The following is a 26,468-nucleotide window of genomic DNA, read 5'->3' on the forward strand; positions in this document are numbered from 1 at the left end:
TTTTTCCCTGTGCGAAACTGCCGCAGGGCGTTAGCAGAACGTCGCCGTCACCGCCGTCTGTCGGAAAAAAAGGCAAGGAAATGTGGGAAAATTTGATTTCTCAGCTGATCGAGTGACGTGAAGCGTGGTGCAGATTCCGCGAAGTGCTCGTTCAGTGATTCTCGGTCGTGATTGTTCTGGCTGGCGCTCGTGCTTCGGGGGAAAAGAAAGCTTCACGTCCGCTGGGTGGCTGCTTCTTTTTTGATTGAGTTGTAGCGTCTTCCGTGTGTGCGTGTCGTGGCGTACGTTTTGTGTGGCTTAAAGCGGTGGCATCACTTTAACATCTTCCCTGCCTTTCGGCATCGTACAGGCTGTGCAGCGGCCCGTGGCGGTACGAGCCGCTGACAACTGATGTTCGTTATTTTCCAGGAATTGATGAAATTAGATTTTCCACCAAATCATAATAAATATAAAGCGGAGCAGGGTGAAGCATCACAAAAAAACAACAACAACTTCTCATTGTTTGCTCTGCCTGCTCGGCTCGGTAGGGTTTCGTACGTAAAAAAACGAGCAAAACCGTGTCCCACTGCTGCTGCGAAACGGGCGCGTGGTCGATGAAAAAGTGCCCCCAGAAAGAGCGAACGAACGAGTGTGAAATGTGAAAAGGAGTGCAAAAGGTCAGGAAAAATCCACAACAATGGCTAAGGATGCCGCCCTCTTGCTACCCCCAAAAAGGTCCGGCAACCGTTTCGTCGCTCATGCAGAACGGAACGCGTCTGGCGGGAAAGGGAGCGGCCTCACCGTCAAACTAATTGAGGTGGAAAAATGATCGCCCGGTCGGGTCCAACGGATTTTCGGGTCCAGCCTTTCTTGCTTCGTTCGATACTCACAGCAGGGTGTACACACGCGTAACATTCCCATCGAGGAAGTATTAACATAGGAAAAAAAAGAGTGGGAAAAAACAGTCCGGAAAAGGAAAGTTCAAACCAGTTAAATTCCTTCCACCGCCCTTCCCACTCGCCGTTTTGTCGCAGGAAGGTGTAAATTGTCATCTACTTTGTGTGTTGTGAGCGTGTTTCATTGCTTGCTTTTTTGCTCCCTTTTTTGTTGCAGCAAACGGAAACAAAAAGTGAAGAGTGAACGGAAATTCCTTCAACCTGTAGGTGTGAGGGAAAGAGTGTAGGGGCCAAGTTTTAAAAGTGTGTAGGTGCTGGTGTGTGTGTGTTCGGAAGTGCTTGTTGCTTTGGCGTTGTTTTCCGGAGTTTTGAAAAAAAAAAAAAACAAAACAAAAAGTGAAAAGAGGTTGGACGTGGTGTAGAGCCTATTGAGCATTGGCGAGACGCATTCAACCGGTGCAAAGCACTGGGCTAAGGGTACCAGCAACAGTGAAGGAAACGGATAATGGATGTTTCAAGGATTAACTGCGCCGTTTAGGTCGCGCCGCCGTTTGCAGCTATAGCGAGCCGTGGTGGTGGTGGTGGAAGCGATTAACATGAGCAGTTTTTAAAAAGGTATGTTGCGGCACGATCAGCTATGTAAGCAGGGCAAGTTTTTTGTTACACTTTTTATGGTTGCGGTGAGAGACGGAGTAGCCCGAAGGGCTGGCAGAGGCTTGCTTAATTATGGGCGCGGTTAGAAATTATGCGCGCAGAATTTAATTAATCAGAGCGCGCGCCGACACGATGAAGCCGCCTAAACGGGCAGGAAGTTGGCGGCACAGAAAATTTTGTGGGCAAGATTGCATTAAACAATTTGCTGCCAGCGTTCGAGCTGTTTTGCTGTTTTATGTTTCTGAGAATTATGGTGCAAGGAGTGGGAAAACTTTGCACACAGCTTACTGTAACACTTGATGGTGTGGCTGGCATGCTTTGTTTGCCATCAACATGTACTTACCATTTCTTGGCAGTGTGTGACGTCAGATGTGATGCAAAATTAATTCATGCTGTACTCCCCCTGAAACCCGAACGACGACTAGGTACTGCTTCCAATGAATCCCATTGCCCACTTCATCGTCTGTGCGTGGGTTTGTGGTACTATCGATCCGAACCGAACACGTGGTTTACCGGACAGGTTTTATTTGGACGCTCGATGAAACCCGCCCGCCCACCTACGACGCTACCTAGATAAGGCAGGTTATAACAAACGAAGGAACAAAAACACGTCCGAAAGCATGCCGGAACGTTTCACACACACACAAAAAAGGCCCGGCGCCATCGAGTGGGCTATTTTTATTTTCGTGTGCTGCTCTTGTGTGCGCACTCTCCCCTTCTCAAATCGCTCCTTCACTCACTCGCACTCGTCTGTCGCTGGAAACAGTTTCGGGCACCATTAATCCATTTCCGCACGGCTGGGAAGGTTTATGTTGGTGCTCGGCTGTTGCTGCTGTTGTTGGAGGTAGATTTTTCGTTGGCCTGGAGTCCGAAGCACAAGCGTACCGCCCGGAGCTACCGGTTTAGCTTGATGATAAATTAATGAGCTGTATGATGGGAAAAAGCTAAGTTCACTTAGCCGGCGGCCGGTGGTATTTGCTTTTGCGTAGAAGGGAAATTAGTAGTTTATGGGGCACTATATTGAGTAAGTAGCTTTTTTTTTGGAAGGGATGAAAGATTTAGCACGATTGCCTGCACATGCTGGACAGGGTGGAGGAATGTTTGCGGGAAATTTAAAGCATTTTGAGACGGGGTTTTACTGTTTTCGTAGTATTTCGCTTGTAGACATGCAGCATATTGTTGATACATGAGTTTGGGAGATTAAATTTAAGAGGCTATTTTTAGTTTCCCCGTAGACCTTCCAAAAATGTTAAAGCACTAACTTAAAATCGTACAGAGCTTTGTTTGAATACGTTGAAAAATGGAATGGAAAATGGATGTGCTTTGGTGAAATGATTTTGATAAGTGCATAACGCCTAAAAGTATGCAATGTTGATTTAATTTCGACCAATGACTATCGTAAATGATTGCAGAAAAATATGCGAATCGGCTAAAAAATATTCTCATAGTTTGTTGAATATCAATTTGGCAAATTATAAATCAATTGTATCATTCAAGCAATTTGATACATTATTTTGAATTCTTTTTTGAAGACTTCTCATGAAAACTCCAATGTATGTTCTATGTTCCTGTGATTACCTAGAGCCGAGCAACGCCTAAAAGTATGTAATTTTGGTTGTGATCGTAGTTGCATTTGCAAAACACGTATATCGCATAAGCGCAAACGTTTTTTAAACAAATAGCTTTGAACTTTTAGCTTTGAAAACTCTTAAATAGAAATAAAATGGCTATAAACCTTTAATTCGGGGTTTTGCGATATTACCAAGCTACATGTAAAAATAAAACAAAACGATTTTACTTGATATCTTTGTTCGTACAAAAATGATGTAATCGAACATGGTGGAACAGAAAGGTCAAATAGGTTCAGCCCGAATGATAAATATTGTTCCCGTGAATAAAAACGAGCAAATACTCGTGATTGGAATTAATGTTTTGCGATACGCCTAAAAGTAGGCAATGTATAATTCAAATTTAAAGAAGTTCAAATGCACTCCCAGATCTTGGTTAAAGTCTTTAGGTCTGATACAATTTGTACTTCAAATTGTAATCGAGTCTAGATACCCCTCAATCTACGTTAGGAGTGATAAATAAATGATCATAGCACAAGATTGGTTGCTTCTTCTTTTGTTTATGACGCAGGATGTAGTTTTAATTCCAGACATGGTTAGAGCCTACGCACGATCGAAGAGTACCTGTAGGATGATACCAGCAAAGAGCATAAATTGCTTCAACATTAACTCAATGCACACTACTCAGTAATTGGAAATTCATCTCAATTCACTTTGCTTTTGCTTACTGCTAGCTACACTACGGGCATCTGCAAGAGGACAATACTACAGCAACTTCCACCGATGCAAGTGGTCTGTTATTCACAGCACTATTGCCATCGCACAACACACGGGTCAGTTTTCTGGGTATTCAACGATACATCATTAAACGAGAGTTACCAGATCGGAACCTATCTTCCAACGGCCGGCTTGTCTACTTACTCGAAAGCTCATCAACATTCAACTCACTGTCCATTCCGGTTGCTGTTACGGAGGCGACCGGATTGAATTTCCTGTTTTTCTCTCTCTCTATCTCTTGCTCTGTGCTACGCCCGGTTCGCAAAGGCTCGATACTTAAAACGTTCCATTTTAATCAGATTTCTTACGGTCAGCGAAACCGGCTCCGGAAGTATCCGATACATGGTCGGAAGTTTTGCTGTAGCCACCGTCGGGAAGCAGTATTGTACGGCTACGGCTGTACTCCACTTTGTTCGCTGCCTCGCACGCGTTGCAAACGCTCTGGAGCGTAACTTTGCGCCGTGCCTTCGGTGGGTGATTTTTGCTTTCGCTGCCGGATGTTTGTGGGGTTGTTTTTCTTTCTTTCACTGTGTTTTTTGTTGTTGTTTTACTCTTTTTGCAAGGGCAGCGAAAACTCAGCGGAAATGTTTTTGTGCCCTGCTTTCGCGCTCACAACGATTCCTTTAATATAACTGCGTGAAGTAAATGCTATTACCCTCTCTTTCTATCTCTATCGTTCTCTCGCTCATCCGTTTTATTTCTTCTATTCGTTTTTCTTCTCTTTGAACGTCCTTATGGTAGCTGTGCGTGTTGAAATTTCAAATAAGCTTTCAGGCTTTGGATGGCAGGGAAAAAACACACGTCCACTTACGTAGTAAGCCTTGCCTGGTGTTTCCAGTCCCCTTTCACCCAGCAAATGCCGCTTTCGTAATGGGAATGAGCCCAAGCAATGATTCAAACTTAAGACGACAAAACAAACCGCGAAAGAGTGAGCGTTTTTAGCGTGTAACTTTACGTCGACGCGAACGACGGCTCGTTAGCAGTGGTGAAGCTTTCGCAAAAAGGAAACGTTCCCACTGCATCGTTAAACTGGGCCGTCAGACGTAATTATGGTGGGCAAATAAACGCGGGGAACCATTTGAGTGGGGCATTTTCTGTTTGTTTTTCCTTTGTCTCGGGTAAGTGTGTATCGATTGAAGGGCGTGCGTTTCGGTTGAAATTGGGCACAATTTAATCTCGTTCAAATGTTCGTGGGCTTTTTTTTTGTGTGTGAGAAAGCGTAGGAATGAAGCGTGCACTGCTTCAAGAATAATGCCTTTTTTGTTGGTGCTGCTGTAATAAAGAGTGAGTTGTCTGTGAGGTTGAGACGACGTCTGGTGCCAGCCCAACTGCCGTCATCGGCATATTTAGTCACACTTATAGCATTATTTGCCATCAGACGTCTTCCTTTTGCTCGGGTCGTCACGTCTGCTCGGCTTCGGCGTAACCCTGACATAAATCTTAACGCAAGGGAAGGCTAGCGGACGCCATTTGCAAGCGGTTGTAAATCTCGGTAAGGTCAAAATTGGCACACCATTCATCATACGGTCAGTGGGCGGGCGATGTACGACTTGAGTTTATGGTAAATGGAACCGAGGTTTAAGCGATTTGAGCAGCTAAGGATTCTTGGTTTGTTTGATGATAGGAAGCAAATCAAAGCACATGAAAAGTAAGTTAAAGCTTATAAAAAGAGTAAAAATATGTTGCTAAAACAATGTTCTTCGCAAGTTTTGACGCAAAAGCATTCCTTCATATAAGTATAATTTAGCATAATTCTCTTGCTCAGTGATGAAATTAATGAAACCATTTGTAAGCGCCTTCTTCTTCTTCTTATTTGGCTCAACAACCGATGTCGGTCAAGGCCTGCCTGTACCCACTTGTGGGCTTGGCTTTCAGTGACTAATTGATTCCCCCCCATAGCAGGATAGTCAGTCCTACGTATGGCGGCGCGGTCTATTTGGGGATTGAACCCATGACGGGCATGTTGTTAAGTCGTTCGAGTTGACGACTGTACTACGAGACCGGCTAAGCGCCTTACATTAGGCAATTTGCATTACAACGTAATCCTATTGCATCGCTTATGTTCGTCCGTTGGAGTGTTGTAAAGCGAATCGTGTGTTTTTTTAGGCAAAACGTTAGCTTCTTATGACAGAGGCAAAATTAAGGAAAATGATGCTATTTTATGTTAGAAGTTGAATGAAAAGTTGCCAGGATTAAAACGATTTTAACTCCCACCACGTCACCTAATTTTGTTGACTGTGTGTGAAAGCGTCTACCATACACTCTTGCCAGTCTGTGTCATTTCCCACCCAAAAAAAGCTGTCATTCAAGCGTCATATCATTTCACTGCTTTACTCCGACCGACCTTATCTCACACTCCTCGCACACAATCCGAAAGCAGCACACGGATCAGGATGATAAATTGTTTACAAAGTACCATCAAGCGTACAATCTGGCACGAAGTGGTACATTACACAAGCAGCATTCGCGTGGCTTTTGTTTCACTCAGGAGTAGGAAAAACGCGTTTTGTTTGAACATTTGCCACATATGCGGAAAAGGGTTGTTGAAGGTAAAGCTTCGCTATTTGAGCTCCAATTTCACTTACTGATTGCTCGACCTGCTTTACGCAGCACAGCATGCACATGGGCTGTAAAATAGGCTTCTTGCTGTAAGCCGTGACAGTAAATTGGCTCCATCTGCACTCGTTTTGGGGGGGCGGCGTTTAATTTGAAGCACCATTTTCATGTGGGTGCAAAAAATCCGGGAAAAAAGCGGGCTGAAATGGCGAAGCTCTGCCAGAACAAAAGATAAATAGCATTACGTTCAATAGCCCTCGGGCGAGCATGGGTCGCTCGGAATAAAAGTTAAAATTCAGTCAGGTGTGTGCGTGCGTCTGGGAGTTGAGCAATTTGCACTTCCTGAATTACTGGTTACGGCAGTCGAACCGTTTCTCCGCAGGCATATTTCATCCGCATAGAGCTGGGTAGAATACGTACGTATAACGCTTTTCAGTCCACCAACACCAATCAGCTACGCAACGACCCTGCAGCAGTTGCTAGCTGCCTTAGAATCGCGTGCCTTGTTAGCCATAGGTGTTTGTGTTAACCTGCATGTTTACGTGTGCTGTTTATTTGTGTGTTCCGCTCGCCTTCTGCGAAAGTGGAAGTAACATTATTTGTACAACCGGTCGAGCAACACGGTACACAGGCACACCTGCTTCCCGTGTTTTTTCCCGAAACAGCACGGTAAGTGAAGTTCACTTAGCAACACGATCCCCGGGATGAGATTAAACAAAACCAAAAAAGCTTAACCTTCTTACCTGGCGTTGCTAGATGAGATGGGCCCTTCTGGAGAGGGCTGAAATATCCCCCACCCCCCCTTCCCTAGCATCATTTACAATGTACGGGAGACGGCCGCTGCAGATAGCCGTTCCGTTGCAGGGTGGGAGAGTGAAAAAACAAAGCAACAGCACATACGGCGTGAGACCAGCCAGGGATGAGCCGCCGCATCTGGAAAGCTTCAAAAGTTTTTCCCTTATCCAGTGTGCGTGTGTGTGTGTGAGTGGAGAATCACGGGTTCTGGGAATGGAGGAGGGAGGCTTGTTGTTTTTGCGTTAAACCTTGTTTGCTCACTCACAAGGGTATCAATTTGGGGCAAAACTTCACCCTCCTTTTCTCTCCCCTTGGAAACACGTGGGGAGGGAGGGTGAAATCTTCGTTTGATGTTTGCCGGGCTCGAGCGCTTTGTTCTCCCTTTCGGAGGTGGAGGGTTTTTGGTGTCCAAAAGCGAGCGCAGGGATAGCCTCTGTTTCCGATATCCGCACCGATCTAACGGCAACCTTTTATGACCTTTTTTTTTCCTCTGCCCGGGTTCTTACAACAGTGACTGAGAGGAAAAGTTTTCACGCTATGGGCAAGGGAGGAAGGGGGTGGGGGGCTAAAGATAGCACCAGCAAGTGTAGGGTGTGAGTCTTCGGGGGCTCCTTATTACAAGCGCCCCGGGAGAGGGGGTGGCGAAAAGACCTTCATAATTGAACAAATTGTACACGGGTGCGTATGGCCGACCGCGGCCTGGAGGGATGTGTATCCCGCGTAGTCTCATAATTTAGCGATACTCAGCGCACGAAAAGTCCTAGCGCAGCTGCGGTTGCGGTGGCTTGCGATGGGCACAAACACAACACACACACACACACATAGAGCAGGAATTTTCGGGAGCTGTCTTTCAGCTTTTGTTTGATGAGCCCCGGAGGAATATGGTGAGGAGCCTTTTCTTTTTTTGGTTATTGTTGTTGGTGTTGTTGCCGCGGTCTGGGACGTCTTTGCGGATATCCGCACATAAACTAGCAAACTTCACGGATGCACCCATACTATCGCACACAAAACGATTGTAAAACGAGTGGAAGCTCGTTTCGATTGCCGTTCATCCGCATGCAAACGAGAGTGGAAACACACAATCGGTGCTGCCATCTGCAGACATCAGTTTAGCTTAATAATGGTTGGGCCGCTCTTTTTTATATTACAATCGGTTGCACAGTTGCGTTACACGCTTCGGTGGTAGTTTCCAAGTGGTTTGTATTTTGTGTTCGTAACATTGGGACAAATCTCGCACTCAAATCCTTTTTCGCTGCTTCTCTTAGTGCTTGCGAGCCCAATGGAGCCGCCTGGTGCCTCATTGGTTAATTCACTTTATTCTCACCAACACACACACACATACACACACACACACACACACACACACACACACACACACACACACACACACACACATACACCCATCATAACACGGTGCCAATTGAATCTGTTACTAGAGGGGGGGTTAGTGTTTTCACGATAAAAAAGCAAGGCCCTTAGAGACCCGAGAATAAAACTGGAGCCCGCACATGCACACACACGGTACCGGCACACCATTAATCATCGCCAGCAAGCTGGCAAACGGTCGATCGGTCATGGATTTTCGTGAGGTCCGTTGGGGTGTTTTATTTGCGTTGAAGAGAAAAAAAGTTTCCCTCCACCACCAACGTTCAACCCAGGGTAGGGTGTAAATTTGTGCGAATATGCTTGCACTGATCGATTACGTAATGGATTCTTGGGCGGATGGGGTGTTTTGTTGTTGTTGTTGGTTTGTTTCCGTTGTTGCTTTCCGTGTTATTTTTTCACTTTTCTCGCTTTTTCCGTTTCTCTCAAGGGAAATTTTTTGCCGTGTGTTTCTGGAAAGGGATACAAAAAACTTTCCCCGCCACAGCCGTACACTCGGGTCGGGTGGGGCAAAAAGTCAACTCATTTATTTGCCCTGCATTCGCTGTAACCGCTTGGTGTGAGGGGGTGTGTTTTTTCTCTCTTTGGAGGATCATATGATGGAAGAAATAAATAAATAAATTGTGTTCGTAGGGTAATTTTTTGTTTTTATTAATTAAGGAAGCTGTGTACGATTGCAGTTCCATGTATTCCCCTAAAAGCATTCATAATGTTTTCATGTGTGCTACAGAAACATGGTGTTTTTTTTTTTTATTCAGGAGTAACGGTCCAAAAAGGCCGTATTGCTTAAGAGTAGAAAATACAAATGTAATTCATGGCGCTACAATCCATATTGGCAGGGAGACATTTCCTTCTCTGAGCCATGGAAGGGCACCTTATCCCGGGTGTACTCGGACGGTTTGGTTTTAATTAATCCAGTCCATGATTTTGCGGTCCTATAAGCGTGGCGAAGGTCTACATCATTCGGGTTTCGAGGTTGTCTATTCCAGTTCAGTGTTCCAAATGGCATTGCGGGGGTCTGTATCGTGTGGATTCCAAGCATTTCGTGGGATCCATCCATCAGAAGCGGTCCGAGTATATTTCCATTTAGTGGCTCAAATGACATTGCGAGGGTCTGTATCGTTGTAGTCCTTTCCTTCAGTGGTCCGAGTGACATGGCGGGGGTCTGTATCGTTCCAGTTATCTAGTAAATCCTTGCAAGAACATCGTTCGAGCAAGGATCTTCTGTCTGCCGTCAATGCCGATTACTCAGCCATACGCATTGCACTCATTCATTCTTACATTCATGCATACATTCATCCATCACAAACATACAAGCGATGTACAACATGTAACACATAGACAAACAAGAGGAAATAACATAGGATGCAAGATTGCTGTTGCCAACAATGTTGGTTGGTTCACAGACATTTTGCTTAAGGAAAGTCACACAGTTAAGCCGTTCTCTCTACAGAAATCGAATATGGCCTTCAGGAATTCCCAGTCCGATGCCGCTAATATATCCCGAATCGGAATATCAGTACATTTTCCTAGTCTTTCGACCGCGTCCAGCAAAGCAGGTCGAGCAGACTCGTATTCCACGCAGGACCACAAAAGATGATCCATGTCGTGGAATCCAAGCTCGCAGCCACATACCTTGGAGTCGACCAGTCCTATACGCTGGAGATGTGCGCCTAATGCGAAATGATTAGACCTAAGTCTAGACATCATTCGAATGAACGCACGATCGCCAGGGGTGTTATGGAACCAAGGCTTCAAGCTTACACGAGGAGTGATTGTATACAGAAACCTTCCGAGTTCATCCGAGTCCCACAGATTTTGCCAACGTGCCATGCAAAACGCCTGTGGGGCCTGCAAGAACTCATGAGGAAGGATAGGCCTATCAAAGAAAGACCCTTCTGCAGCTCCCCTTTTGGCCAAATGGTCTGCCTGTTCATTTCCTGGTATACCACAATGAGCAGGTAACCATACTAACGATATGCGAAACGACTTTTCAAACAGTGAGCTTAAAACCTTTACAATTTCTTTCACAAAATGGTCTGGGCTCTTAACAGCCTTTACGGATTTTAATGCTTCAATAGCGCTTAAGCTGTCTGAAAAAATTACATATTGATCCGCTGGGCATGCACTTATCAATAATAAGGCATAAAAGATTGCGGCGAGCTCCGCTACATATACTGAGCATGGTTGGCGTAATTTAAAGAATGCTTCGGAGCACGTGTTGTATACACCAAATCCAATGCCCTGCTCTGATGAGGATCCGTCAGTATAAAAATGGTTACTATTAGCATGGCCATGTTTCTCCACAAATTTGCTGGGAATTGTCATCCGGCGAAGGTTATCGGGGATACCTTTAATTTCCTCCTTCAATGAGGTATCTACACTTAAAATGGAACTGCAGGACTCTGGTAAGCTGGCACTAGTTATACTTTGAGAAGTACTAGGGTGCACCTTCGATCGATTACGTAATGGATTCTTGGGCGGATGGGGTGTTTTGTTGTTGTTGTTGGTTTGTTTCCGTTGTTGCTTTCCGTGTTACTTTTTCACTTTTCTCGCTTTTTTCCAGGGAGCGAGGGGTATTTTTCCCTCCGTTGCTCTCAAGGGAAATTTTTTGCCGTGCGTTTCTGGAAAGGGATACAAAAAAACTTTCCCCGCCACAGCCGTACACTCGGGTCGGGTGGAGCAAAAAGTTAACTCATTTATTTGCCCTGCATTCGCTGTAACCGCTTGGTGTGAGGGGGTGTGTTTTTTCTCTCTTTGGAGGATCATATGATGGAAGAAATAAATAAATAAATTGTGTTCGTAGGGTAATTTTTTGTTTTTATTAATTAAGGAAGCTGTGTACGATTGCAGTTCCATGTATTCCCCTAAAAGCATTCATAATGTTTTCATGTGTGCTACAAAAACATGGTGTTATTAGTAAAATTTACTCGCTGTTTCAAACATCATTGAAACTAATTATAAATCATATTTGAGCTTTATAAACAAGCGCTTCAGTAGTGATCGGTTTTATTCTAGGATGATGCATTTAAATTTAACAACGCGAAACAAAAAGGCCTTGGAAAAGTTTTTGCTTTTTTAAAGTTTTTGACCTTATTAAACAAGCAGTTGTCATCATGATCTTATGATGATGACAAGTATTTCTTTATACATTAAATTAAAAAAAAAACATATTTAAGAAAGAGACAACAAAGGTTTGAGTCACGCGCGTGTACAGGTGGACAGTTGGAATCTATTTAGTGAGTTTACTGTCCGCACGTAGTTTGGGGGTCACAGCAGGATTCACTCATTGATGATTGTAAGTGCCTAATTCGAGATACATTAGGCTCATCTGCTTGGGAAGGTAGGTAGCCCTAGAACCGGCTGTTGGTACCAGAGACCCTGGCGCCAGTAGTTGGTATCAGTGGAACTAGCCATACACATGTCGCAGTTGTGTCCTGATAAGAGGTGCGCCAGATCCATTAGTTGGTTCTTGGCGAGCTACTTAAAGGATGCTAGAGAGTACCATTCTATTCGATGGAGTATGACCCGTTTTTTCTTTATGAAACTATGTCGTCTTGGGTGTGTGTATGACTCGATGGATTACGCTGAGGATTTTCCGATGCCACCACGTGCTTGTATATTTTATTTCTTCATTTCTATCAGAATAATATATCTTACAGATACTTCCGTCCTTCTCAAACCAATGTTGGGGTAAGAGGTGGGACTTATCATCATCAAACATGCTTCAAAATATCAATACTTTTGAATTACATTATGTTTTTTTAAGTTTAAGTCAAGGAGATATATCAAATAAATTGATGTTTAAAATAAATAAATAAGTTTCAGCAGTAATGATGATTAGCTTAGCGCAATTCAGAAGAATTAGCAAATCTCGAAAGCAAAAAATGGTGTAAATGCTTTTAGCTATAAACAACAAAAACACTACTTATGGATTGCTACCGTACCAATACCTCCTCATTCCTTTTGAAAGGCAAAAAGATAACTATAAAATTTTCGTGTTGGAAAAAAATGTCCAGCATTCTTTCAAAACAAAACCTTCACCAGTGCTTAACAAGCTCACCAGACTAGCACACACAAACATACAGAAACCTATACCATCGAACAACAAACATTCACCGAAGCGGTACATTCTTTAGCAGCTTTGCAAGCTTGCCAAAATTCGCTTCGCTTTGCACAGCCCGTTTGCCGCCCAGCAAGATGCAAGCTATTTGTAAGGCCCTCGCACTGTAACACTGTGTGTAAGCTGTCAGGCCGTGTGCTGGCGATTGTTGTTCAGCATTCCGGACGCAGTTTCACAGCTCCAAAGCTCGCCCCGTGCAGTTTTTTTGTGTTGTGTTCGTTTGTGTGTAAGTGTGTGTGTGTTTTTTTGTGCCACCCAGAATGGAAGAAACTGCTACGGTAAGGCGTAAAGAAAGCAACGAAAACACGTGAAAGAAATGCTCTCTTCTACGGCACGGTACGGTTTTGACTTCGGAATCTTTGCAACGCGCACTAAGCCGGGTGAGCGGTGGATTGAGCGATGGCAAATGAAAGCAAAACATCATCAGCACCCCACGAGAAGATTGGGTTTGGGCACAGACAGAGAGAGAAGGGAGAGAGCTTTTCGCTCGTTTGTTTGGGATGCCACAGTGAAACATCAACGCAAGACGTGGTTTGATAACAAGCAGCGGAAAGTGCTGAAACCCGCCGATGGATGGTTGCTTGTGAGGTATCTTCTGCCAACGAGATTCAGGTTTGGTGGAGTTGGAGGTACAATAACAGCACCCAGAGGTGTGTGTGTGTGTGTGAGCAGGGTGTTCCAATGCTTCGGTGCGTTCCAATGTCGCAGGTGTAAAACGGCAGGGCGTCTTATAAATATTGCAAACAGTAAGCTTGGCTTCAGCGTCCTTCGAAGGAGAATGGTTTCCCGGCTAAACCATTCTTCGTGGTGCTTTCCTTCTTTCAGAAACCTCAAACTGCTACTGCTGCTGCTCTTTAAGTCCCGAGTGTCGATCCCGGGCGCGTGACGAGCGTTTGCGTTCGAAGGGTTCACACCGACCGACCGACCGTCGTTATTTTTATTGTTAGAAATGTGTTCTTGCCGCCACGCGAGGCTGGAATTTGTTTGTTTTGCTTGTCGCCTGTCGGCTCACGCTTGACACGAAGCGTTTCGGAAGCGGTTTGGCGGAAAGAAAAATGTGCTCATTTCAACCGTATTTCAGCGGAAATGGCAAGCGATAAATTAGGGAAACACAAGCAGACAGTGGAAGACCGTGGAAGAACCACCTTACCACCTTTTTTCCCTCCGTCGTCACTGCAAAAAACGATCGTCGCTGTGTTAATGAGTTCCGCACAGGACCGTTTGCTGAACGGTTGCAGTTTGGTAGGGTCGGGGTAGAAATAATTCAGCTCACCGTTGGGCCGCGTGTGCCTATCCAACTCCGCCCTGCCGCGAAACGACAGCTTTATTTCTGTCTCCTTATGGTTTTGTTTTTGGGGCACGCTTTGTAAGATGCGAGCGGTTGTGTTGGTGGTCGCGGTTTGGCGTTGTTTGTTTGCACTTTAGAATTTGCATTAGCAGATGCTCGTTACTGCTTTACTGAATGGATGTTATTTACGTTTCGTTACAGAGTATGGATCGGGGTTACACATGGGAACTATGAAGCAAATAGCGGTTGTGATGATTCTCCTCAACATCAGCTACGGTAAGTAAATTGTGAAGCCTGATTTTTACTTCGTTTTGAATCAAGCTGTGGAATAAATGAAGATTCCTCCTTCGTGGGTTTTATTATCCGCCTAAAAGTATGCAATTTCATAATTTGTGTTTTATTAGTTCTTCTAATAATGGTTTGTATTAAAATTAGCTAAAGATTGCTAGAAACAAGATACAAAATGGTAGTGTGAAAATCAAATTTAGTTAATAACAGCTTCTCCAAAGGCCTTTTGTTATGCAACCCGCAGCATAAAGCATCTTTCTTTACTCCAGAGTTGCTATAAACATGGGTTGCATGTAGCACGTTGCTTTAATGTACAAGATTTCCAGTGAAGCGAACGTGTAACCAATCAAAACGTCTAGCAAGCATAACAACATCTTAACAAAAGCTCCATTCCCGTGTCCCTCTGCGAGCAATACACAACAAATCAATCTGCCAATCAGCGTCGAGGCACTGGGCAGAAGTAATCCGCTGTCGGCAGCTGGCCCCCGTAACGAAGCTGGCACCGCGAAACTGCTCTAAATCCCAACTTTGTTGCTCTATTTTTGCTGCAGGTCAGTTCTCACGCTCCCAGTCGGTCGACATCGACGAACCGCACACGTACACACCACCGAGGCACTACTTCCAGACGTCCTCCTTCGACGAGGCCGACCAGGACGACGACGACGCGGCAAAGAATCCGCTCGACCGGGGGCCCTACTTCGACATCTCGGCTTCCCGCAACGTCACCGCGCTCGTCGGCAACACGGCCTATCTCAACTGTCGCGTGCGCAACCTCGGCAACCGCACGGTAGGTGGATGTGTGTGTGTGTGTGTGGAGTGGGAGAGCAGCAGAAGAAAAAACCCTCCGCGTCAGCGAAGAACAGTTGATTTAATTAAGCCGCTTTTTCGTGTCGTTCCCTGTGCTCCTTGTAGGTGTCCTGGATACGGCATCGGGATCTGCATCTGCTGACGGTCGGCAAGGCAACGTACACGTCGGACCAGCGCTACCAGAGCGTGCACAATCCCCAGCTGGACGACTGGTCGCTGAAGGTAAGCCATTGCTGGCAGCACAGCGAGAGGAGTAAAGATTGCGTGGCTTTCGGCGACACTGGGCCCTCCCCAGAGTGTGTGTATCCCGGTCCCTACAGCCCCCCCCAACGCTCATTACTATTCATGATAATGAGCTAGATGTAAGTTATTTGACGGCATAAAAGCAGTCCCCGGCGCCAATATGCCGCATCAAATTATGGTTCCCACTGTGGCCATAAAAAGACGGTCGAGTGCCGCCTCCCGGATGTGCTGGAGCAAGACAAAGGTCGTCGGAGCCACGTTCGGTTAAGATTTTCATTAGGCCTCCTCGCCTCGCCCCGCGGTCGGTAATCTGGCCGTTTATGGGGTGTGGTCGTGGGGTCGTTGGTTGTGTTCCGGGGTGTTTAGGCAGGACTTTCGGGTAAAGCTCGACGGTCTCAAATCCGATCAGTGGATGGATTAGGAGCGTGTTACATGACATTTGGTCATTCAATGGGGTGGTAATGTGGTTAATGCCCGCTCGTTTCGAGGTTTTCGCACCCTCTTCGGGGGAAGTAAATTCGTGCACTTTAATAGAGCAATCTTTATTAACGGTCCATAATCGAACTTTTGGCAGTGTCAGCCGCATCTTGGAACGGAATGGGCAGAAATTAGAACGGATTCTAATGGGTTTGCTACGGGTATTAATGTTATTGATTAATTTCTGGGTTCAATATTTGTTATTACTATTATTATTTATTCGATTTGATAGAGCATGAACAACATCCAATTCGTTTAATAAGACAAGTAAGCGTGTTTTATCGCGCAGATTGCATAGGTTTAGAATATTTGTGTTTTGTACTGCATACACGTAGGCGTATTTGTTTCCTTCAACTGAATCACTGAATATTTACACCCATTCCATAAACGCCTACCGTTATGCAATGTGTCAGCGGCATGAAACTTGTATAGAAGAATAAAATCAACATTTTTCCTCCCCGTTTACAAACATCTCACTCAAAGCAGTCGAAAAGCAGATAACATTAAATAAAAAAAAAGTTGTTGCTCGCCAAAAACAATCACATCCAACTGGTTAGATTCCTTTTGCGTGTTTTGGTGCCAACGCGGTACACCCTGAACATATCTGGCCCCGAAGCCATCAGTATGGGTGTATTGGATTGTGTGCTTTGTAAAAGCCGTGCCTGCGCCTACAGATATACCGGCACCGGCACAAGCCCTGATCTCTTTTCGCACGTGTAGCTTCTGAAGAACAGCAAAGAGGATAAAGTTTCTCAAACACACACAGGCACACTTTTGAGTAAACCATACAAAACCCAGCAACTCAATTATCCGTCCAGCATTACCCTTCCGTCACAACGAAAAAACCCCTACACAAGCCTTTGGGGAGAGTGAAGACCACCCCCAAACCAAAGAAGGTAAAAAAGCGACCAACTTCCAACTTTGAAAAAACCACAACCGAACTTCCAATCCGATGAAATCCGATCGTATCGTATCATGTTTCTTGCCGCCCCAGACCTCCCCCCCCACCCCAAAACACGCAATCTTGATAGCTTATCGTGGACGATTGGGCTCGTGTCTCGGAGGAGGAGAAGGGTGAGTCCCTGCGGTGTACCGCCGGATGCGGATAACAACTCCCTCCCCTTGTTGGCTGCCATCCATGGGACCCAGTGTTGTTGAAGCGAGCGTGAACGGTGTTCTGTTTTCGACCGAATGCGTCAATTTTGTGGAGAAGCGTTTCCCGCTTAGTTTGGTTGAATGTTGTTGCTGTGGCGCTTTCTTCAAAAATCACATACACATTGTGACAGAGTGCTGTTTTTTTTGTTCATGAACTTTTTTCTCTCTTTCTCTCTCTCTCTCTCTCTCTCTCTTTTTTCTCTCTTTCTTTCTTTTTCCAACTACAAACAGGTCCTGTACCCGCAGCAGCGAGACTCCGGTGTGTACGAGTGTCAAATCTCCACGACACCGCCGGTCGGCTACTCCATGATGCTGTCGGTTGTCGGTAAGTTGTTTATTGGTTTGCCGGACGAGGTTCCCCCGGCGGATCCGACCGGCGGCGGCAGTGTATCGACATCGATATTTTCCCTTCGATCCCTTCGGGAGGGAGGGAGGTTGGTGATGAATACTTTCTGGTCGCATTTCCCGAGGTCCCACGCTCCGAAACTGCAGTACAACATGGTGCGCTGGATGGGTGTTGAAAGGGGGAGCTTTGTTTGCCTTCGAGAGGGCACGGGATGGGGTATCCATTTATATTACAGAACGAGGGAAGTAGCTATGCTTGGGAGTAGAGTGGGAAATGGGGATACGAGGAAAGTGAAATCGAGAACCAATTTCACACGAGCATTTGTTGATTAGATATTTTTCTCTCTCTCTCTCTCGCTCCATTTCGCTGTCTGGGGAGGGGTGTATTTTCGTAGACGCCAAGAAGTGTGATGCTTTCCTGGAACCATCAGAAATGGGGAGTCTAACAAGCAATCCACACACATTTTGTTGCCAACGCAAGGTTCGTCGCCTGCTTTGATGGATGTTTTTATTGTTGTTGTTGTTATATCTTAACACGCAAAACCATCCCACCAAGATTGACAGACTAATTATATTGCTTACGCTGGTGCCTTTGGAACGCACCCACGTGCCCTGCCAAGATGCCGCGGTACCTTATCGGTACCGTTTATCCAGCAATTAAACGTTCATTAAATTCCGACTTCTTTACGGCGAAGAAGTTTCTCTCAGCACCGATCGAAACCATGCTCCCGCTGCCCGTCTGGCTTTGCGTCCCAAAGTCCAAATCATACGCGGCGAGAAACCAACCGTTTAGTGGCTTAATAAAAAGCGATAAGCGATTTCACGGTGGAAATCATAGACCATTATCATCCATCATGCGCGCATCGGTGGCTGGCAGGGAGTACGCCACGGTCCTGCCGGGACCGAAGTAATGTGCCGCGCGACTGCTGATGTGGAATTTCATTACGCGAGCGTATTCCCAGGCGCATCCTAGGGGAACGCGTGTACACGCACCCACAAGTTCACCAGCAGCCGCGCTGCCAGAAAGCATCATTGTTGTGTGCGTCAACAGTTTTGAATTCCTGCTCGCCGGGCCCGTTTTCCCGGAAAGCGTACCAAACAGTACTCCAGTACACGCAGGGATGCACGCTGGGTTGGGTGGCTGTGCTGGTGGATACAGGCACGCCTCTGCATGGCTGGCGCATAAATTATCTCATCGGATCGGGGCTGGCTGAGCAGAATGGAGCAGTGGGGGAACAGGTCGGCAAGATTTACTCGCCTTCACATTCTGGTGTCTGGACGCTATCGAAAGGTGGCACCATTATTACCGTACTGCGACATCGCCTGCTCTAGCCGGGCTAGCCATCTTGCCATCATTCCCGGAGCGGGAAATCTGCATCGTTCAGCTAATAAAGCTTTTGCACACACATGAACACACACACCCACACAAACAAGTGGGGGATGTCTTGAGAAATTAATAAACACCTCTCAGCTGGATGTAATCTATAGCTTCCTGCTTCGGCTTCGGGGCACCGGCCAGCCATTTTGCACTTCCCTGTGTGATTGATAAATTATGCACTTTGAGCAAACATTGCTCCGCATCGGGGCAGGGCTGCACGGGCACGGCTTTAGGTGGAAAATAATTAACAGTAAAGCGTTTCGTAATGAAGTGGCCCGTCGACCCGAACGTTTAGCTTAAGCGTGCGACCTTCCCTCCAAAATGTTTTGAGCTTTACTTGGAGTTTAAATTGTATCTCGCTTTCATGTTGGTGTGTTTCGAATTTTGCAGAACCCATAACGACCATTATCGGCGGACCAGATCTTTACATCGATACCGGGTCGACCGTGAACCTAACCTGCATTGTGAGGCATCTTCCGGAACCACCGCCACTGATACAGTGGACCCACAATGAGCAGGTAAGTGCAGCAGCTTGTGGCGTTTGTTGGGAAATGAATTTGTAAGCATTAATTAAATTAAACTAATTGAATGAATTAAAACAGAGCTCAATAGAACTTATTTATATGGATTTTTACAAAGTTATCTTAAATTCATGACAATTTAAATAAGCCAACGTTTAGTTGCTCCAATAGCTGGATGAACTGAAGACATGACCTTGTACATTCAAAAATAGTCGTTTAACATATTATTTTACCATTTTTTCTTTATAATTTCTTTATCTCAAGCTGGAGAAGAACACACAAACTATTCACGTTGCTTTTTAAAACGATACGGTGCTTCTTCACAAAATGATAGGCAAAGCAAAACAAAAAAGGAAACAGAACTTCACGAAGCTGCACTTTTTTCCCTCCACTCCATGATACATTTTACCCATAAAGTGCAAACTCGATTTAATGCGTTCCCATCGTTAGCATAATTTGCACCAATTTGCTGAGTTAATGTTGGTTTCTGTTTTCGTTGTGTGTGTGTGTTTTTTTTTTCGCTCACGCGCGCATTTCTGTTCAGCCCCAAGAGTGCAGTTTCGTGTTCGCCGCTACGAACGGCCAAACGATACTTTGTTACGCGAGAGAGGAGAAGGCATGCGATTGGGTGTGATCAATGTTTGCTTTTAAGGCTGACTAAATGAAGCAATTTACGCGCGTTCGGTTCGGGTCCGCTGCACGGGGCTACAGTTTCAGGTGCTGCAACAACTCACACACACACACACACACACAGACACGTATACACACTCCATCCAGTGGCCGAGTCAGCGGCTGGTGATGCGATGGAATGGTTAATTATTCGACAGCGCCAATTGGGGTTTTTGCGAACAGGCAACGAGGCCGATCGTTTATGTGTTTAGTTTTAAAATGCTTAAAACCCTGTTTGCTTATTGGATAGGGCCAAGTGCTTAATAACGCACCATTTGCGGCGAGCTGTTGCCAATTATACGGCTTAGATTAGAAGCAAGCGGAGCGTTAATTGATTCGATTTGTGCAGAAATTGTACAGTTTGGTTGTTTGATCGTGTGCTTTGATTGTAAATGTTTATTTAAGCTGCGTGCATCACGAATCAAATGAAAATTTTGTTAGATACTTGGTTATGTTTGGTTTAGTTGATAAATAATTGAATAAAAGGTCGTTGATATACTGCGTTTTATATGGGTTCTCATAATTATTAGACACTTCCTTCCCATTCTTTTTTATGAGAAATGAACTTCATATGTTTAGGGCTGGTCTGGTGGTACATTCATCAACTCGAACGACTCAACAACATGTCCGTCATGGGTTCAAGCCCCGAATAGACCGTGCCCCCATACGTAGGACTGACTATCCTGCTATGGTAACAATATGTCACTGAAAACCAAGCCCACTTCTTTAGTGGGTACAGGCAGGCCTTGATCGCCAGCGGTTGTAGTGCCAAAAAGAAGAAGAAGAAGAACTTCATATGTTGGAAATTGCACTCTATTGCACCCGTTTTGGACAGGCTCCTTGATAAACGAATTGGGTTTATCAGACAAGGGTGTTATACAGTCCAATTCCCATTACAAGAAATTTATTTCACTTGAGAAAGAGTGAAAAAAGTGTCCCACTGCTATGAGAACACCTGGAAACCCCTGTAATGACAATTTTGATAAGTTATTCTTAAAAATCAATCGTTTGCTGCACGCGTTGCAGAAATGAAGGCGAATTGTTTAAAACGCCTGAGTGTATGCAAATATTATCATTTATGCCGCTTGTGGCAAGCGGTTGGATCATTCACTCTTAAATTGTAGACACATTGTTATTGATGTCAGGTTTAGAAATACTTTTGTAGGTCCAAACATCAAAGGCATGTTTGTTTTTATTTTACACGAGGAAACAATATTTTAGCTAGAATAAAACTAACAGAACTCATCTATCGATTCTTACCCAACGCTTCAGGGATCACAACCATATAATTTCCTCTACAAAGCAACACCTACTCCGAGTAAAATTGTCAGAATTTTTGTAATTTCTAGAGAGCACTCTCCCTCAACGGAGGTCAGCCGTTAGATTCGAACTGAATTTATGATCACGTTCAGTAGCTTAGAACCATCGGTCATATGATAAACCCTCCCCGCAAATGTGTCTTGCAAAATATCAAAGCCTTGTGTGTTCTATTTCTGGAGCAGCCTGAATGGAACAAACACACTTCCGCTGGTATTGTATGTTTTTTCATGCCGCTCAAAATAGAACAAACGAATTCGAGTTGTTCCGGTGACTTTATGGCTGCCGGTTTTCGGGGGAGCCTCTGTCTGATGACGCAGAAGCCATGACGATTTCAAGGTTAACTAGAGGTGGGAGTCTTTTTTCGTTCATTTGCCTTAGCTGTCATTGTACACTTTGCAACTCCCACGTTGGAAAATGCCATTCTTCGGTGTCACATTTGTTTGTGGCGTTTCACAGCGGAAATGTATGAATCTTTCTATTTTAAGGGCACAATTTCAGCAGAAGCCGGATAAGAGTTTGCTCCCTCGGCTTTGGGTTTCACTTTCCTGTTTGGCTGTTAGGCGCTCATTTGCTTGCAAACGGGCCCCTTCGCACTAACCTTATCCTTCACTCGATCATTACAGGAAATCAACTACGATTCGCCACGTGGCGGTGTGTCGGTGATCACGGAAAAGGGCGACATAACGACCTCCTATCTGCTGATCCAGCGGGCGCGCAGCACCGACTCCGGCAAGTACACGTGCCTGCCCTCGACCGCCAACCCGATGACGGTGCACGTCCATGTGCTTAATGGTAAGTGGCAATTTGCCTAGTGGTGACTGTCTCCCCCCGTTCCTTAGCCCCACCATGCTGTGGCAGGGTGCAAGATTAGGTAACGCTTCCTTCGCAAGCCGTCTAGATTTACTTGATTGAAATTACTATCTTTGCATTTGTCGCGCGCGCTGCGCAGTTGCAAATCGTTTCGCTCAATGTGTTTCTTTCCCGTTTTTTCTTCACCATTTCGATTGGTCGGTGGTCTGTTCTTCAACGTTCCGACCGTTTTGCTGCAGGCGAACATCCGGCCGCGATACAGGGCAGCAAAGGATTGGGGAGCAGTGCCGTGGTCGTTACGTTCGCGCTGCTGCTGCTGGTGCTGCTGGCGACGGTGCGGGCATTCCCAGTGCGATAAGATTCGTCCCGCAGCAATTCATTTGCATGTCAATCGATGTCATTTGCCCAAGCGAAGGTAAGGATTGAGAGAGTGAGAGATCGCGAACGAAAGGGAGAGAGTGTGAGCGAGCTAGATAGAGAGGTTTATTTATGCACCGATGGGTTCTAACGACGGTTACTGCAATTCGATAGTTGAAATTTGTTAAGTTTATTTCACAGAAAAGTGTTCGTGCGTGAGAGTGTTCGTTGCAAATGTGCAGATAAATTTAAAATGGCGAGGGTGTAATTGTGTGTGTTGATACGTTTATAACCTTAATGTGTCGTACAAAGTTTTTGGTTTGAAAGGAGCTCTCTTTAAATAATCCAAACAATACAATTTGAAATTGAATTTGAAACGTAAGCTCAACGAGGCTAGAGCTTACGTTAGCGTGTACATGGTACTCCTAAATGTATGCAAACATGAATTCATTGTCTACTTATTAGAATGGGTTTCTTGCTGCAAACATTTCAAACAATTAAATTAAATCTGTTTACTGTTAATTATGCAGTGTGGACTAAAATTAAATAAATTTTACAGATAAGAATAACAAAATGATTTAAAAGGAGTCTCAGAATTAAGTTTAAAATAACAATAAAAGCTTTAATTGCGTATCGGTTTACACTCTCTCCAACCAAAACTGATACCGAAATGAAGAAATAAACAATATTTGTTATGTTATGTTATCTTGGACGCGAATGATGCCATTTATGGTAGAATATGCATTAATGTTAAATTGTAAAGGTAATAATATTGACATTTTGTTTGAGATTGAAGTTGTAGAGTAATGTAGCTAACTAATTGTGTACATATTAGATTTTCCCATTGAATTGCTTCCTAATATAAGTTTAACACGAGGAGAGGAAACATTCCGAAGCTACAGTAAGCATTAAAAGGGCGAAAGGGTAACCTTAATCTACAAATAATGGCATTTTCTCCCCGCTTCACGTTTTTGATTTATTCTGCAAACCTGCACAATGTTGCGCGTTTGACATTACTTTGCAAACCGATTACCAAGCCCACGGTGCCGTGTTCATGTGTGCCTGTGTATGTTTACGCAACGATTGCGGGAAATTACATAAACCGCCCTCCTTAGCCGCTTGGTTTGGTGTACGCACGTGTACACAGCGCCCATACCACAGCACCACCGTTTGTGTGTTTGGCATGCGAATCTGTAAATACACATATTCATCATGCTGCAAACTACTACATGTGCTGTGCTGATTCGCATACTTCCCCCCCCCCTTCTTCCACTCACGCAACTCCCACGCCAACTCGTGGCAGAAGAGCAAGACAGATGAGGTCCGTTCATCTTTGACAGTGCAAGAGGGCCACGCAAAGGGCCCTCACTGGCAAGCCGTGCCAAGCCGAGTTGTGGCAAGTGGGCACCGGTGCTTTTCGGGCCAACTGGTTTTGCAAACCTTTGTTCCGTGTCAAGGTTATTTTTTTGTTGTTACTTTTCGCTCGCTCCCACCTGCCTTTTCTCTCTCTCTCGCTCTGGCTCACTCACACACGCACGGTGGAATCCTTTTGTTGCGATGGGAGGTTTGAATAAAATAAAATAATACATCAACGAGCGTGTTTCGGCAAACAAGGACATAAAGGACGATCGATGTGCGCCTCTCAAGCCAGGGGAGAGCCTGAGCTACCCAGCCCTTCCTGGGCTGATAAAAACAAATCTCGTGAAGATAAATTATTCCGAAATGAATGTAGCGTACTTTGTGCGGCGAAGGTATTTGGCTGTTGTGAGTATTTTTTTCTTCTTTTTCTTCTTCTTTGCTTTCCTTTGTTGTTGTTCTGGCCTTCGCTTTGTCCACCGCACTGGATGGACTGGGCGGGTTTTGTGTCGTTTTGTTGTTTTGAGATGTGCTTTTGTACCTTTTTTGTTGTTGTTGTTGTTGGTGCTGCCGCTGGTAAGCTGCAGAGTACTAAGCTGCGTAGGTATAAAATGGATGACTTTGGCTAAAATTTTTGGCAACCATGACTAAAGATTTTGTAACAGCGATAGAGTTGGGAATGAAAAACTAGGCACATTTTTCTTGTGTACAAGTGCGCACCGTATTGAGAGGAGAGAAGCAAGCCCTTTGTTTTATATTTCAAAATGGGATTTCAAAACTGAAACTCTTCTAATTTCCAAAGAAAGCAAGGCTCCATTCAGTTGACAACTAAACGTAAGAAGAAATGAACTTGTTTGTCATCCACGCCAAACGACACAACATGATTGAATAAACACTTGTAAATAGTAAAATATGGCTCTCGATAGGATAAACAAAAAAAAAAAAATAACACGAAGGATCGAACGCCCATTTCTTCATTTGAAAACCGAAGGTGAATGTAACAAGAGTGTTAGATTGATAAACTGAAATTTATTCATAGAAGCAGGTAGGAAGAAAATTGATGAAGCCACATGGTTGATATTCATTTTCTCCTGCTCCTCTGTTTTCACGCAAACGGGACCGCCGGCGACCGACCGAGATTGGCCAAAGGCCGTGGACGGTGTGCGTCCATTCTGAATGGGGGCAAACACACACACTGTTCGTTTAGAATAAGGCAAAGCCAGAAATGAAGAACAGGTAACGAATAATAAAAGAATGCATTAAGAGAGAAAAACAACCATGGAATAATCGTCTCCAGAAGGACGTAGAACGTATATACATATAAAAATAGATATTTTACATTGAATTCATTCCGCAACAAGCAACATGAAACAGAAGAGAAAGATGAAGATGAAAAAAGAGAAAAAAAAACACAACACATTGAAAAACTGTAAAAGAAAAACTTGAATCCTAATGTACTGGAACAAAAAACCGAAAGAAGGGAAGCAACCGGGCGATACGGAAAGGAGAATGTGAAAATAAAGAAGAAAATAAACTGCAAATAAATAAAAGGTGTGTTCTGTTTTTTTGGACACTTATCACACACAAATAGACCAATCGAATCGAGGCGAAAGAAATGGAAATGAATGGCAATATATGGTAAGTAGGTATCACATCACGTCCATTCGTCAAGCACGACGACATTAGCTAGTGAAATAACAACGCAAAAAGCACTTCACGTTTCGTTTTGCCGGCTGTGATTTTGTTTCTCAGCTTTGTTCGCAACCCGCCAGTAGAAGCTCTGCTGTGGCACATCCCGTCTTTGTGGCTTTGAGTGAGTTAAAGAAGAGGTATCGGAATCATCCTTCAGCCCGGTACGGATCCATCCCCCATTTCCATTTCTTTCATTCTTTTCACGATGCATTTCAGTTGAAATCGAAACCCACCACTTTTAGCCGGCACTTGCTACTGTAGGACTGTAGGAAGGTTGGTAATCCTTTTGGAGTAGTTTTTTTGTTTGCTTTTGCTTCTGCCTTTGCTGCGAACCCTTTTGCTTTATGCATTCTTTTCACGCTGGGTACGCTTCCGTCGATGCCGGTGGCGGCGAGGCAGCGCATCGAAACGCTTTGTAGTGATATTATGTTTCACTGTTGAGATATTTTTCATAAAATACCGTGCTTTTCTTCTTCTTTTGCTTCTTTTGCGTCTTTTCGGTGTGCTCACCGGCAAGTGGGTGGGTTTGTCAGACAAAGGTAGCACTGCAAAGCAATTACCGGTGCGAGCGATGGGAGAAAGCAGCGAAAGCGTTCAAAGTATACCGCATTGTTCGGTTGATTTTACTTTGATGGGTTACATTTAGCGTGAATGTTACCAACCTGCTTTCATGTTTGCTTTCATGTTGGTTGTGAAATTTCGGTGCAAAGAGCGAAACATTTCATAAGGAAATAAGCAGCTCAACGATGTGCAACAGTTTTCTGGGGAGATGAAAAACACTCACTGTGTTGGAAGACAGTTTAAATATGTTTCCCTTAATTTCTCTGCCGATCTTTACAACCTTTGTGTGTGTGAGTTTGTGTATCACTGTACTCTCTAGGGGATGGAGGCGATAGATAATCCATGTTTCGCGTGACCTTTTCCTGGTAATACTTCCCATCGACGACGGAAATAAAGGCTTAATCCTCTTTTATGCAAGGTAACGGATTAAACGCGTTGGTTTTCCTACGACATTGTGCCAGCATCGAGAA

The 26,468-nt window shown here is 44.7% G+C and overlaps 1 protein-coding gene across 1 annotated transcript; it reads left to right on the forward strand.

The window, feature by feature from the left end:
- Positions 1–25,162, forward strand: LOC120902618 (zwei Ig domain protein zig-8-like). Its single transcript, XM_040311487.1, has 9 exons — positions 1–392; positions 1,093–1,490; positions 14,221–14,295; positions 14,859–15,094; positions 15,220–15,336; positions 17,221–17,314; positions 19,103–19,230; positions 21,846–22,014; positions 22,272–25,162. The coding sequence occupies exons 3-9, from the start codon at positions 14,241–14,243 to the stop codon at positions 22,388–22,390; spliced, it is 918 nt and encodes a 305-aa protein (XP_040167421.1). The 5' UTR covers positions 1–392; positions 1,093–1,490; positions 14,221–14,240; the 3' UTR covers positions 22,391–25,162.
- Positions 25,163–26,468: the final 1,306 nt, after the last annotated feature.

Source organism: Anopheles arabiensis, chromosome 3 (genome assembly GCF_016920715.1).
Source record: "Anopheles arabiensis isolate DONGOLA chromosome 3, AaraD3, whole genome shotgun sequence".
Lineage (NCBI taxonomy): Eukaryota > Metazoa > Arthropoda > Insecta > Diptera > Culicidae > Anopheles > Anopheles arabiensis.

Bases quoted from the DNA above. Each gene is read 5' to 3' on its own strand.
- LOC120902618 (XM_040311487.1), top strand. From the start codon at position 14,241: ATGGGAACTATGAAGCAAATAGCGGTTGTGATGATTCTCCTCAACATC. The intron at 17,315-19,102 runs GTAAGTTGTTTA...CGAATTTTGCAG, and splicing joins CATGATGCTGTCGGTTGTCG to AACCCATAACGACCATTATC. The intron at 22,015-22,271 runs GTAAGTGGCAAT...GTTTTGCTGCAG, and splicing joins GCACGTCCATGTGCTTAATG to GCGAACATCCGGCCGCGATA.